The sequence below is a fragment of the Alternaria hordeiaustralica genome (assembly GCF_023758085.1).
Source record: "Alternaria hordeiaustralica strain BMP 2776 chromosome Unknown scaffold_10, whole genome shotgun sequence".
NCBI classification, from domain to species: domain Eukaryota; kingdom Fungi; phylum Ascomycota; class Dothideomycetes; order Pleosporales; family Pleosporaceae; genus Alternaria; species Alternaria hordeiaustralica.
In genome coordinates, this window is record NW_026056782.1 from 545,303 (window position 1) to 559,777 (window position 14,475).

At 53.8% G+C, this 14,475-nt stretch overlaps 4 protein-coding genes across 4 annotated transcripts; 2 read left to right on the plus strand and 2 right to left on the minus strand.

Moving 5' to 3' along the window:
- Positions 1-1,071: 1,071 nt before the first annotated feature.
- On the plus strand, positions 1,072-2,615 carry J4E84_005776 (uncharacterized protein; the record flags this gene model as incomplete). The annotated part of the gene is made up of 2 exons (XM_049388369.1): positions 1,072-1,236; positions 1,293-2,615. The coding sequence occupies 2 exons, from the start codon at positions 1,072-1,074 to the stop codon at positions 2,613-2,615; spliced, it is 1,488 nt and encodes a 495-aa protein (XP_049243914.1).
- A 2,040-nt stretch (positions 2,616-4,655) lies between these two features.
- On the minus strand, positions 4,656-5,355 carry J4E84_005777 (uncharacterized protein; the record flags this gene model as incomplete). The annotated part of the gene is made up of 2 exons (XM_049388370.1): positions 4,656-5,224; positions 5,283-5,355. 2 exons carry the CDS (start codon positions 5,353-5,355, stop codon positions 4,656-4,658), a joined length of 642 nt encoding a protein of 213 aa, XP_049243915.1.
- A 295-nt stretch (positions 5,356-5,650) lies between these two features.
- DBP4 (ATP-dependent RNA helicase dbp4) lies at positions 5,651-8,144 on the plus strand (the record flags this gene model as incomplete). Its single annotated transcript, XM_049388371.1, has 2 exons — positions 5,651-5,773; positions 5,832-8,144. The coding sequence occupies 2 exons, from the start codon at positions 5,651-5,653 to the stop codon at positions 8,142-8,144; spliced, it is 2,436 nt and encodes an 811-aa protein (XP_049243916.1).
- Positions 8,145-12,088: 3,944 nt separating this feature from the next.
- On the minus strand, positions 12,089-14,429 carry J4E84_005779 (uncharacterized protein; the record flags this gene model as incomplete). Its single annotated transcript, XM_049388372.1, has 2 exons — positions 12,089-14,191; positions 14,241-14,429. The coding sequence occupies 2 exons, from the start codon at positions 14,427-14,429 to the stop codon at positions 12,089-12,091; spliced, it is 2,292 nt and encodes a 763-aa protein (XP_049243917.1).
- Between the last annotated feature and the right edge of the window lie 46 nt (positions 14,430-14,475).

A 14,475-nucleotide genomic window follows, 5' to 3' on the forward strand; every position in this document is an offset into this window, starting at 1 on the left:
AGTCGACTTCTGTTCTGGTCCACGACGAGTCGCCATCCCAATCCCTCATTGGTCCCACCCCATACAACACCACCACCTCGCCGCTTCTCTTTCTCGCCGCCCCATTGCCTGCCGCTGCCGTCGACACAAGGCCGACACTGGTCCGACACCGTCTCCATTCTGACACCGAGTTAACCAGACACATCGCTGTTGTCGACCCCATTCGCCCACTATCAAAAGGTATTTCCATGCACTCTCTTTTGCCTCTCAGCCCGTGTCTTCCTTCAAACTCTTCATGGCCCACCATGCCGCCACCCTGTATTGAAACTTGTTTGGACATGAGCATTTATCGATTCGGCGACTGTCCAACCATAAGGGAATGCCCTGCCTCTGGTCATTGTCTTGATCTTCTCCTCGCTTGTGCACTAGCTTACCTGGGACGCCATGCAGGCCTCATCATACTGCCACACCAACATCTCCCTGCCGTGCACTCTTACTTCGCATATCCAAGGGCATCGTGCGAGACAGCCCACTTGTTCGCTCCAGCGTTACCTCTAATCTCTGTGCTCTTGCTGCTTACGCGGCGTTTGAGCGCGCGGTGGTCAAACTATGCAGAGCCTGGTGCTACCTGGTCCGACCTCACTCCTTACCACGCCATTCGGGCGGCCTTCAGAACCTGAAGACGGCCTTGCCAAGTTCCGGTCGAAGTTCAGTCCTAACAGGTCTGAGCACCAGGGCTACCCGTCTCCGCCCATGTCAGAATCTCATTCCCCGTCTCGTCGAACAGCACAGCTTGAATCTGCGCGCCTCTCTTACCCTCCGCCGGGATCATCTCAGAGACAGGACAGCCTGACTCAACCGCCGACTCTGCCATCGCTGTACGATCCGCGGTCTACGTCGGGAGCGCATGCTCTTCCCCTACAGCGGCCACTTTACCCTGGAGAACCCCAGCACAGGGGTCAAGCACTCCATTACCAACCCGGACGTGCTCACGAGCACCAATCTTACCCTCATGCCATCCCGCATAGCTACGGTTATGGCTATCAAAACGCCGGCCTGCCCCCTTATGCTGGAGTCCAGCACGGAGGCCCGATGGTGCAGCAAGGCGCGATGATCGCACCACCACCGTCAAGACCGACGAAGCCAGCCAGACGCACAAAAGCGCACGTTGCGTCAGCTTGTGTTAACTGCAAGAAGGCACATCTCAGCTGCGACGTCCAACGCCCCTGTGGTCGTTGCGTCGCTTCTGGAAAGCAGGTTAGTCTTTGCGGCGCGAAGTCAAACTCTGGCGAGTGATCTAACGCGTCAAATAGGACACATGCAAAGATGTGCAGCACAAAAAGAGAGGAAGGCCACGATTGAGAGACGACAGAGAGTTCACTAGATCAGACGACGGAAGACCACCTAGCCAGCTCGTAGGAGCACCACCTACCTCCGAACCTCACGCTCATCAAGCGCCTTACCCAGTATCCCAGCAATATCGACCCTTCGAACCTCAGCGAAGTCTGGAGAGTACTGCGCACCAGAAGGAGCTCCATTCCGCTGCGTCTGCGCCCCGGGACGCGCCCAACAGCGTGGGTGACTACAGCGGAGTGCAGGCACCTCCCTACGGCGTGGGACCGAATTTGGCGTACCAAAAGCTGCCTGTCGTTTACCTAAATTTGGACTTGGTGATACAAAAAGCAAACCAGGCTTTCGCGGACCTCGTATCGTTCCTCGGAGACATCAGGGGCAAGCATCTTGGCGAGCTTCTGGAAGCGCGACAGAACGAGAGCATGCAAAAGCTGCGAAACGATTTGCGCGATGAGCGCGACGAACGTGAGCCGACGTACATGGCGCCCATCACCCCGGTTGGACAAGATCCCATGCGCGCGGTGATGGACTCGATCGCAGATCAGGACATTGATCATGTCACCCAGGGGTACACGAACCGGCCCATGTACCTCAGCTTTCGTCTGCCGGCTAGTGGACAGTACCAGTCGTTGTCTGTCCAAATCCGGCTTGCCAGGACGTCTCTGTACTTTGTAACGCTCGTCGTGTGCTCACCACCAAGACACGCGGGACCGACTTTGTTAACGCAGCAGTTAGCGCCCTCAACATCGCGACATACCTCTCAGGCCATGTCCGCACCGACAGCAGTCTCGCAATTCACGCCGCATCAAGAGCGTCGAACCTCAACGACGAGCTCTGGACCAAATTCACCCTTCATCAACATCTCCTCTATCCGCACGTCCCTCCCCACATTCAGTCCAAGCTCTTACAAGAGCAGCCCCTCATACGGCTACTCTCCCACCGCAGGCCCAGAATCAGGCTACTTCCCGACCTACCAAGTCCCGCCGCAACCCACCAGCAGCGCATACCCCTCGCCATACGCACAACCCGCGCGCCCCCCAGCAGCAACATCCGAACCTCTCCGCGAGCTCAACCGGCCTCCCCGTCTCGAAGGCCTGCATCTCCCGCCCATTCGAACAGGTCCCGCGCCGCTTGGTTCCCCGCTCCACGTCGAAACAAGCGCCGCAGAACGCGAGCGTGTGCGAACGCACGACTCACCGTCCAGTAGCGCCGAGCAGCGGAGGCCCGAGTCGCCTGACATGGGCAAGCGGCGGCGGTTGAATATACATGAGGTGCTCGACTAGACCCGACAAGTCAAGTCGTCAAAGCCAGGAGGAGGTCGATTGATTGACGTTGCAATGCGTTCTCGTTCCTGAGACGCGTCGGCCGGTGTGAGGAAGATTGGAATTGGGGACGTGCAGCGGGGTCATTGCGGTTTCGCGCGAAAAGAAGGGATCATGCGTGTTTCCAACAGGCTGGCCGTGGCTCGTGGCTGGGCTGGCGGTAGAAGTGCGGAGGGTACCGACAGTCGGGTTCCCTTGTCTGACTTGAAACTGAAACTCGGGCGCTTTGCGAAGCGGAGGCGGGAATGGCGCATGTTGCACACGGACGGGACGACGACATGGATCTCATCTCATACGACAATTCTTTCCTCACGATTATCTTACTTGTCGCTTCTTGAGTTGCATTTGCCTGCGGTAGTCGTTGTTTGCTGTCCTTTGCATTTTGGGGCGTTGGTTACCCACTCGTTGTGTTTTTCTTCTGCGATGTTTTGTCGTAACAAGCCATATCTTGGGATTTTGCCCATTCGTCATCTCTTGCATATGACAGCGCGCTCATGGTCCTGCTTTTTCTATCGATATCACTGCTCTTGTCTTCGTCGCGATTAGCATTGCTTGACGTGCGTACGTTACCGTTTGGTCTTGGTTGGCTTCTGCCTCTGTTCTGGTTATACGTCGCATATTCGTCATCGCTACGGCATGGGTGGCTTGGAAACCTGGTTTGGTCTTGACAGCGTTGTTGTGCGTGTTGTTGTCTTCTCTCCTCGTATGCGTTGCTTTTGTGGGCGGGTCTTTGCGCTTCTTATCCAAGTACTCGTCGTACGGTGTGTTCACGTCTTGTACCACTGTTGATCCGTGCCCTCGCGTTGGTGTTTCATCGTCAACCCGGGACTGGGTTCTGAGTCGCTTTCCCGCCTCATTTGTGTAGTAAACGCGTTTACGCACGAATTGGAGGTCCTGGGTGTGAGCGGGAGTACTCGTCGTCTTCTGGTGGGCGGCGGAGTAGCGAGTGGGGGGCCAATTTGGGTCCGAGGGCAAGACATGGATTCGCGTGAAAGACCAGAAGGAGCGGAAGACAGAGAGCAACACCTCAGCCGCCAGACCACCACTATATCTATACCACCCACCTGTCGGAACTCTCAACCGACGACAAACACACCACGGGAGATTACAAGGACAACAACAGTCACGTATGGTTCAAACTACATTTCTATTCTTGGTCCACCTCATCACCATCCACCGCCGAGGTACCACGCTCTCTTTCGACAAGAGAGGCCCGGATACAAGTCCGGAAGTATATATGTGAACCTGTATATACCACGCATTTACGAGCGAAAGCAGTTTGGCTACAAGCTCTAAAGATAGTTATAGTTATGGGGGGGAGTGGGGGTTTTTCGGTTGGGAAAGTATTGGCTGCTAGGCCAGGTGGAGGATATACCCGCATTTGGTTTCTCGAATGTTGCAGAAGATTGGATGGAACACTTGAGGTATATAGCGCAGAATTTGCTGGCTATGGTTCAATTCTTGTTCGTATGTTAAGAATATGAATAGAGAAGAAGAAACGAGAATCTTTGAGTCCTTCCTTCACCCATTCTCCCCTGTCCAAAGTACCGACGCAGAGTGCAATGTGAAATGAGGTTGTCCAGAGCATGTAGATCTACGGCCCGTGGCGCTTGTAGTGCTATAAGCCTCGATATGTGAAACAGCTACTGCGGTTTGGCGAAACCTTAATGCTGGCGACGAACACGCTGTTCGCGCATTCCAACCTACCAGGCGAGGCGGAACGCGAGATAGGGTGACAGCCGAGATGAGGATGTTGGGGGCGAGACTCATTCAATATGACGTGCAGAGGGAGGTGAATAGTGCAAGGTGTTTATTGTGTATGCAGTGGTAAGAACAAATGGGTATCTTGGTTATGAAAGTATGGTTCATGGGGGCCGGCTGCTGACCTTGGAGATAACCGGGCGCAGGCGACAGAGCGCTGGATTCCGGGCATCTGTGATCGCTACCGCCTCTGGGACAGCGACTCTAGTATCCGGAATACAGAAGAGACACTGGAGGTGCTCATCCCAGAGCCTTGACCTTCTTCTTCTTCTTCTTTGTACCATCCGCGGCCTCTGGTTTCTTTCCCTGTGCAAACTCCCTCCAGCTGTTGATGCGAGTATCCCTGGTCTTCTCCCAGGCTTCATCTTGCTCTCTCTTCCTCTTGCGCTCCTTGATCTCCTCGTCTTCCTTCCTCTGTGCACGACCCTCTTCTCTCATGGCAGCCTTCTGTTGCCTCTGCTTCCTCATCTCGTTGTCTCGAATGACCCAGATGACCTTCTGTCTCCACTCCTTCGCAAATTCCTCACCACGTGTCTCTTCGTCATCGGCTGTGAGCTTCTTCTCCCGCATGAGCAGCATGCGCGCATCGGCAATGTTCTCGTCTAGCTCGGCGCGCAGCTTCTCGTCGAGGAGGACGGTCTGGGCTTTCTTGAGGCGGTCGAAGGCATCGGGGGCGAGCTCGTTCTTGGTCTTGTCGGGATGGATGAGGAGGGACTTGGCGCGGTAGACTTTCTTGATGTCGGATTCGGGGACACCGGGTTGCAGGCCGAGGACGGCGTAGGCGTCGAGACTGAAGACGCTGCGGATGCCTGGATTTGTTAGTCTAAGTCGCTACATATCAAGAAATGAGCATAGATCTCAACTTACGGTCTATCTCAGCGTCCTTGTCAAGCTCCTTACCCAGACCTGCGAGCTGGGCATCGATATCATCGTCCGCCATGGTGGATTGTAGACGCGTTGCTTGGAGTTGAGTGTAGATGATGTGGTGTGTAGTCGATTGGAGGTCAGAAAATGAATAAGCCGAATTCTGCAAGTCGCACTAAGCCCTGTACAGTGGTGGTGAAGAGTGAAAGTGAAAATAGCAGCTCGCGATGCGATGGCGCGTGAATGCGTGAATCCCCGCGGCGAAGCGCACGGACCCACCGAGGCCAAAAGTTCTCCACCAAAAAGTTCTCTCGCGATGCGCCAGTCGACATCAACACCGAAGCAAGCCGAAGACTCGATATCGCGCCGCCATGGTCGCATCTGGCATCACTGGTCGCACGCGGCCTTTCAAGCCCAAGAAGAGGGAGAATCTCCAGAAGAGGAAGCGCGACGATGTCGATGTGGAGAAGCTGGAGCAGGCCGTCCAGCAGCTGGTATGAACGCGCCGATATACAGAAGACATGGAGCGCAATGAGCTGACTGTACATGCAGGACCCCAAGCATGGCAACTACAAAGACTTCACCGATCTCCCGCTTTCCGACCCGACCAAGCAAGGCCTTAAGTCGTCGCATTTCGCCGTTATGACCGACGTCCAAGCCAAAGCCATACCTTTAGCTCTGCAGGGACACGATATCCTCGGTGCTGCCAAGACGGGCAGCGGAAAGACACTCTCATTCATCATTCCCGTCCTAGAGAATCTGTACCGCCTGCAACACATTGGCCCCGACGCCGGCTTGGGCGCCTTGATCCTGTCCCCAACTCGAGAACTCGCCATCCAGATATTCGACGTCCTGCGCAAGATCGGACGACATGGACACATGTTTGCGGCGGGTCTGCTCATTGGAGGAAAGAGCTTACAGGACGAGAGGGAGGCTCTGACCAAGATGAACATAGTCGTCGCAACACCCGGTCGCATGTTGCAGCACTTGTCGCAAACAGCAGCCTTCAGTGTGGACGACCTGAAGATGTTGGTGCTCGACGAAGCGGATCGAATCCTTGACATGGGCTTCCAGCGCGATGTGGACGCAATCGTGGAATATCTTCCCAAGGAGAGACAGACGCTGCTCTTCTCGGCTACCCAATCAAAGAAGGTGTCCGACCTTGCGCGCTTGAGCCTCCAAGACCCGGAATACGTATCCGTACACGCCGAAGACAAGAGCGCAACTCCGAAGGGCCTAACGCAAAACTACATCGTCTGCCCCATCGAAGAGAAGCTGGACACCCTCTGGAGTTTCATACAAGCGAGCAAGAAGTCAAAGATTCTTTGCTTCTTCTCATCTGCAAAGACTGTTCGATTCGTCTACGAGTCTTTCCGTCACATGCAGCCTGGTATACCGCTGCTCCACATCCACGGTCGTCAAAAGCAGGGAGCTCGACTTGACACAACAGCAAAATTCTCTGCGGCGAAACATTCCTGCCTGTTTGCTACAGACGTCGCAGCCCGAGGACTGGATTTCCCAGCAGTTGACTTCGTGATACAGGTCGACTGCCCCGACGATGTCGATACCTACATCCACCGCGTCGGCCGAACAGCACGATACAACCGGGAGGGACGGGGAGTACTATTCTTGGCACCAAGCGAAGAGGAGGGTATGCTGAAGCGTCTGGAGGCGAAGAGAGTACCCGTCGAGATGATCAACGTGCGCCAGAAGAAGCGTCAGTCAATCAAGGACCAGCTACAGAACATGTGCTTCCAGGATCCAGCTCTGAAGTATCTCGGCCAAAAGGCCTTCATGACGCACGTCAAGTCGATATATCTACAGAAAGACAAGGAAGTCTTCAAGCTCAAAGAGTACAATCTGGAAGCATACGCCTCTAGCTTGGGTCTGCCAGGAGCGCCAAAGATCAAGTTCCTGAAGGATGACAACAGCAGACAGAAGAAGCAGGCATCAAGACAAATGATCGAGGTCTCGGACTCTTCGGATGCTGAAGAGACGGCCAAGGCAGACAAACCCGTGCGAACCAAGTACGACCGCATGTTTGAGCGCAAGAACCAGGATGTCCTGGGAGAACATTACCGGAAGTTGGTTAGGGATGGGGATGACGAGGGCCCAGCGGACGAATTCAGTGGTGCTGGAGCTACTACCAACGCGGCCGACGACGACTTCATGGCCGTCAAACGACGAATCCCAGCGGAAGACGATGCCAGCGATGTTGACGCTGAGAAGGCTCCCGAAGTTCCCCCTGGTGGTCGCCTTGTACACATTGCTGGTGCATCGCAACCCATTGTTGTCGACAGCAACCGCCGCGAGAGACTCCTACAATCCAAGAAGAAGCTCACCAAACTCATGGACAAGGGAAAGAAACTTGTCTACGACGACGATGGCAACCCGCACGAAATCTACGAACTCGAAGACGAAGAGCAATGGCGCGCCAAGGGTCTACCAGAAGAGCAACGCCAGAAATTCATCGAAGCCACACGAGAAGTCGTTCAAGCTGCTGATGTCGAGGACAAAGCGACTGCGAAAGCGAAGAGGAAGGAGAAGTTGCTCAAACGCAAAGAAAGAGAAAGGGCTAAGCAAGCTGGTGAAGTTGGTGACGATAGTGACGATGCGGGTGTCGAGCTTCCCGATCCCGGTGAGGATCTTCTTGCAAACTTCAGGGCGGATGCGGAATACAGTGACGAGGAAGACGAGGAGCAAGAAGAGCAGCCGAAGAAGCAGAAGAAGTGGTTCCAGTCTGATTCTGAGGATGAGGAGAAGACCGAGAAGAGGAGGAAGAAGAAGGCCAAGGCGGCGCATAGAGTGGAGGAACCGGAGACACTGGAGGATATGGAGGCGCTTGCTGCGGGCTTGCTAGACTAGCTGTCGTGCATCAGCGTGTAGATGTTTTTGTAGTACCACACGATTATCCAATTCTCACCAAAGGTCTCGTTTTACACTCCCCACAACTACGATTATGCGGCCTTCAAAAGTCGACTTATCTATCACGACTACAAAATATCGGACCCATCCCTTCGCGCAGGACCGACGCTTGCTTACCGAAACTCGTACCCGGTCGTTAGCAGGGGTGGCTTACCATGCAGTTGGTATTGCCGGTATACAACCTCGCATGCACTGTATAGTGCTGGATCGGTAGGCTAAATACATATTCGTTGAGCCTCTTCTACCCGTCTCCCGGTTACAATACGAGGCTCTATATGACGAGTAGATGAAAACGCATTGGTGGGTTTCTATCTTGGGAATGTGGTGGTGCGAGGGAATATTTGGGAGTACATCTCGTATTCCGTGTAGACGGTGGGTGTAAGAGTAGCATGGGATTATATACTATATACAGGCCTGCGTTCCTGGGTTTTCTGTCTCTTCGACTGATGGTAAGGCATTGGATACAAAGTAATATCTTATAACAGCCCCGTGTGGTGTCACTCTACTTCCACTCCATCCCCTCTGCCAACACGATAAACCTCACTCACGATGCATCTCCCCACCCCCCTCCTCATCGCCCTATCCTCCCTCCTCACCACCACAACCAGCACCCCAATCCACCCCCGCGCCGCCCCCATCGGCACACCCCACAACATCTACCTCAGCACCTGCACAACCCGCTCCCTCCTCTCAGACTCCACCCTCTCCTCCGCGATCCTCTACACCGGCCCCGCCTCCAGCACCTCCCCCACCGACATCGGCACCGTCTCTTCTTCACGCGCCATCCAATGGGCTGGCTTCACACGGCGCGTCGATCTCGAATCCGGGGTGTTTGAGTCGAAGATCAGTCAGAGTGCTGATACTTTTGCGAAGAGTGAGCTTGCGGGGTCGGCAACGTTGGGTGGTACGGATGGGGGCAAGGAGGAGTTTGTGTGCTTTAGGGATGGAGTGAGTACGTTTCGGTTTGGGAGTGGGGTAGTGGGGGGTAGTGGGGAGACGACGGTTTGTGTGGCCGAGTTTTGGTGTGCGAGTGTGGGGGTTTAGGATGGTAAAGTCAAGGGGTTCCACGGCATTGGGTTGGCTCTTTGGATGTGTACTGAGATGCAGTCTTTAGGGGCAGGGCTTGCATGGTCTGGACAATGTGCTTTGAACCTGCCAGACAACTTGTCCTTCTTCACAAGTACCTAGGTAGTAATTATGAAATGGTTAGCAACCCGCCAGCTCTGCCCACAACTTTGCGGTATTTTGACTACCATGAAGCATCTCCTAGGACTTGAAACATTCCAAAAAAAAAGTTTTACTTTTCATTTACAGACTTCATTCATACAGGCAAAAAAACGTCAAAAACATACAACAGCGATGATTCGCAAGTGGTCACCCACCTTACTACTAGAGCGCCGGTCAAAGGCTTAACGTGTGGAGAGCGAACGGGATCCAGTGTTTGTCCTTGGCCTGTGGTCGTATGTGAAGGAAAGGCCAAATATAGTTGTATATATTGCTAGGGTCGTGAATCTGTAATGCAGGATAGAAGAATGAAAGCAGCTCATAGAAAGACCGGATCAGTGTGAAAGGCCAACAACCAGTACGCGGGGTAGGATTGAGCATGGAAGACATGAGTACTCTTGCTGTATCCTCTATTACAAGGCGTGCAATGAGGCATGCGGGTGCAGTGGAGATCCATGGATACCAGACGTTGGCAGCGCTGCAACAGCAAACATCCCGCAGAAAGAGTGTAGAACCGCATACTATGACGTACATGACAGATCTCGTCTAACCTGCCTCATCCAGAACATTTCGAAAATGTACATTCCCAAGATCCCATTTCCAACCATACCTAGGTATGCACCTCCGGTAATAGTCGCTTTAGCCTTCCAGCTCTCCACAGCCGCGAGCGTAGATCATCGAGACAACTACTCCACAACTAATTTCCCGTTCCTGAACCTGGCTTCCTTCGCTCCGAAATAGCGTACCAGAGTACACTTACATGCAGCTCGGCTACGACTGCCCATCGTAATTTCAACGTATGTGACCTTCTGGGACCGAAGGATGTCACGAACCGCGGTACGGAAGTGCAAACTTATGTCCGATCGCGGGTAAGTTCCTGGCTAGAGTTCTCGGGCTATAGTCTCGCCGGCGGTTTTCTGCCTTCTAAGCGACGGAATGGTCGCGATTGTTACGGAGATTTTAGTTGGGGGTTGGTGTTTCAACTGTCTTGTAAGTCACGCTGAGGACATGACGATAGCGATTCAGGTACCACGTAAACGTGTCTAAACGGCTAACGGCACAACGTGGCCTCACCCGTTTTTTCCCTCACATGATTTACAGCAATGAGCAAGAATGTGCACGACTCACTCGGTCAATCTCCGCGGTACCGTGCCACTTCCCTCAATTCCACTATCACAATCACAACCTTGGAACGCATGAAGGAGCAAAAAGCGGAGAAATTGCACCGAAGGAAAACAAACATAGTCCTTCTTACTTGCATGAGAGGCTTCGATACGAAAGAAAAGCAAGCGGGCATGGCTGCGGAGCTGGAAGAAGCAGTGTTAAGTACCTGGCACAAGTGTCTGCAGCCGACCATATGCGGGTAGCGGGTACCTTATCCCGCCCTCTCTACTTCATCTACATTCCTTTTGCTTGTAACAACTGCTTTTCTCCTTCCGCGGCGGCGGTATTATGCAATGCACAAAGAATTCTCCATCACTCACTAACGCATGCAGAGACTGCACGAAATGATCACTCCTGCATTCCAACGTTTTCCCCACTATCTCACACAGCATCCACCATCCACCCTCCTCTTACTCCATCGCTTCGGCGCATTTCCCTACCGTATCGATACGGTCGGCCCGTCCGTAACGAAGTAACGGCATCCACACTCCAAAAGTTTGGTCCGTTGAGTAATGCCTCTCAAAACCACAGTCAACGTCCGCGGGTAAGGAAAATTAGCCCACATCGCTCGCGCCATGCAGGGGCTCAGGGGCTGGCTGGTGCGGCGGTGCGGCGCAGGTCGGAAGAAGGCGCCAAAAGGAACGACGGGGATAAAAAGGAAAATAGGGAAATAGAAAGACGGAAACGACATAACGATAACGTCACGGGTTTATGCGAACGGTTAGTAGCGAGGTAGAGGGGGTGTGGGTTGCTGCTAGGGACGGTTCCGCGGGGGGAGGAAGGTTGCGCGAAGGGGATTGCCGCGTCTTTGGATTGTGGGTTGGAATGTGGCTGGGCGTGTGGGAACGAGATGAGGATGACGAATGCGGATGTTGATGTAGAGTATGTAGTTGTTTGGTCAGTCGTTAAGATTGGACTGCACGGAAGTGAACGAAGCCAAAGAGGGGTGAACTCATGCCGAAGCATATTGATTCCATTTGCAAGTCTGCATAGCTGCATTCTTCTAGACTTAATGGGGTGTTAATACACCCAGTCCCTATGATTCATTATTCCATTACTCCAGCTGACTCCCGTCAGACAAGACATATCCAAAGATACAGAAGCCACCATGCCGTCCCAGCCTTCGAACAAATGAGAAAAACATACAGAATAAGAGGAAAAACAATATAACTACGCTGAGCAAACGACGTTTCGTGATATCCAGTCCTCCGTAAATACAAAGGAATCCGGGGTGTGAGATCAAGTAAACGCTTTTAACTCCTTTGGTGGCAACGCCCTGCGCCAAATCGTGATAGTATCCAAGATTGTGTGCCGTATTAAGATTATGCCTCCATGTGTGCCCATGAATCGAGAGAGTGAAAGAAATAAAGAGGAAAAGGTATGCCGTATCGCCATAACAGACTGGCAAAGAATAAAAACGCATCGACGAAAAGTCCGGGTGAAGTCAAGAAGCGAAGGTCAACGTTGCGATAAGCATGCTATCAGGATTGAAGCTACTACCCTCTAAAGTCCCCGGGTCCCTGGTTGGCGAAGATGTAGCTCTTGGGCTGGGGTTCGGTCGTTCGCCGTATGAGGTTTCCATGCGGGTCCGTGCCTTGAGGTGGTGTGTACTGGTGTACGAGGAAGTCGGGCATGGCGGAGACTTGGGGCGCGAAGGGAACGTTGTGATGGATGCCACTCAATGACATGTCCTTGTAATCATCATACATGTTTCCGCCCTGCATGTACTGGACATTGCTGTCATCGCCTTGGGCCTGAGCAGTGTCAGGTAGCGATGGTCGCCTGAAGTGCGAGGGCTTCGGTTGTTGAATCGTAAGATCGGTTGTGGAATGGAAAGCTGCACGCATCTGAGGTTGCTGCATGTATGATGTTCGAGGGAAGTGCTGCTGTGTCGCTGGTGCTGACTGCGGAGGTGTGTCGCGGTATAAAGCGTCGTTTGCAAAGCGCGATTGCAAATCCATGGACGAAGATGGGGGTGAAGTGCTCTTCGCAATCACGTTTCCAGATTGGTCGTTAGACCAGTTCGCGTGCATGCTCTCTGGGCTGTTATGATCCGGCATCGCGGAATGAGGTCTTATCACAGCCGCACCACCCCAATAGTTGCCGAAATCTTGTGGTGTCAGTGGAGTTGGTGGTGCTAGACTACCGCCTTGTCCAATTGTAGTAGTGCTCGAAGTCGAGAAAGTTCGTGCGAACTTTGGCGACGCAGCAGCATCTGAGAAGCTCATAGCCATAGGTGAGCGTTGCGCTGAACCTGGCTGCGATTTCTGAACACGACCCCCAGCATTCGCAATTCCAGTTGATCGGATCCGGCGGATGACCTTGTCGTGGTTGCCTCCTGGTGATGGCATGGGGGCAGAATACGAGGCGCTCCTCATTGCGCTGGAGTTCAGGTTGACTGGGCGTTTCTGTCTTCTCGCAGCGATGCTCGAATGCTGATCTGATTGTTGGAAGCCCTCCGGAGTACCGTTTCGGATGTGGATCGCATCCATGTTGTTGGCCAGGTTGCTGCTTGAAGAGTTTCTTCGGGCAAACGCGTCCTCGCGGAAGTGCAGTGGAATGTCGAGATCAGAGGTCGCAGCACTGAGCTTCCGTGCTTGTTCCGGTGAAGTGAGGATGGCGTGTGCAGACGAGTTTGGCTGTTGGTAGAAGTTCGACTGCGGGTACATTTGGTTTGAGCCATCTTGCGGCCAGAATGGAAGCGTCTGTTCGGAGGCTGAAGCCTGAGCAAGACTGTATGGTGCGAACTGATCCTCTGGTTCCTCGACCTGCTTGGGCTGTGCCATTTGAGAGGGATCCTCTGTCCAGCCGGTGTAGACCGAGTTCAAAGAGGCGATTGAGGGAGGTGTAGGTCCATTTGGCGATTGCGTGGTGCCAGATGACTGGGTGCCATTGTATGGGGACGCGTCCGACGAGATGGATCCTGTACTTTGCTGAGCTTCTGCAGATGTAGAGTTGGTGGTGTTGGTCGCAGCAAGTGCCGAGTAGTCTATCTGGAAGTCGGCGAAGTTGTCGAATTCCGGGTGTGAAGGTGCGATGTCGCTGGGCATGGACGCGGAAACCGAAAAGGCACCCAGGTCGCTAGAGTACGCATTGGGCAGCCCGTTGACACCGTTGTTGTCGTAAGAGAAGTCTTGCTCTTGCGCATTAAGACCCATGCCACTGTTGTGCATGTAGGCACCGTTGGTCGCAGCCATGATCGAGTGCATGAGGTCGTTGGAGCGGTACGATGCGGAACGGTCGGGCTCCGGGACTGCGTGGAGGGCGTTTTGCATGTCGTATTGTTGTTGATGTTGCTGCTGCTGTTGATGCTGTTGGTGTTGATGCGGGTGCTGCAGTATGAGCTGAGGGCCCAGGTCAAGGGCTGATGGTCCCTCGCCCGTTTGTACAGGAAGCGTTGCAGGGCTGATGTCAGCGTTCGGATAGTAGTCCGGCTGCATGAGCATATGCGGATGTTGCTGCTCTTGCGGGTGCGCGTAGTGGTTAGACATGACGGGCACGTGCTGGTGTCCAAACGGAAGGCTCATGGTCATGTTGTACTGGTTCATTAGCTTCTTGCGGTCCTGCTTGACTTTGGCTCTGCGGTTCTGGAACCAGTTCTGCAGTCGTGTTAGCGACGCAAGGCATACATCATGACAGGACACTTGCGTTGATCTTGTCCAGTGGCACGCCGAGGCGCGTCGCGAACTCCTTCTTTACATTGGTACTGGGCTTGTGCTGCGCCAGAAAGTGCTGCTCGAGGATGTCGTGCTGGTCCTTGGTGAGGCGGGGTTTGACATCGCTGCCAGGCTGCTTGGGGGCAGAGGGTGCCGTCGTCGAGGCCCCGCTAGAATCCATGGCGGCGCGCACAGCGGCAATACAGGCAGAGGGGCGCGAAGTCGAG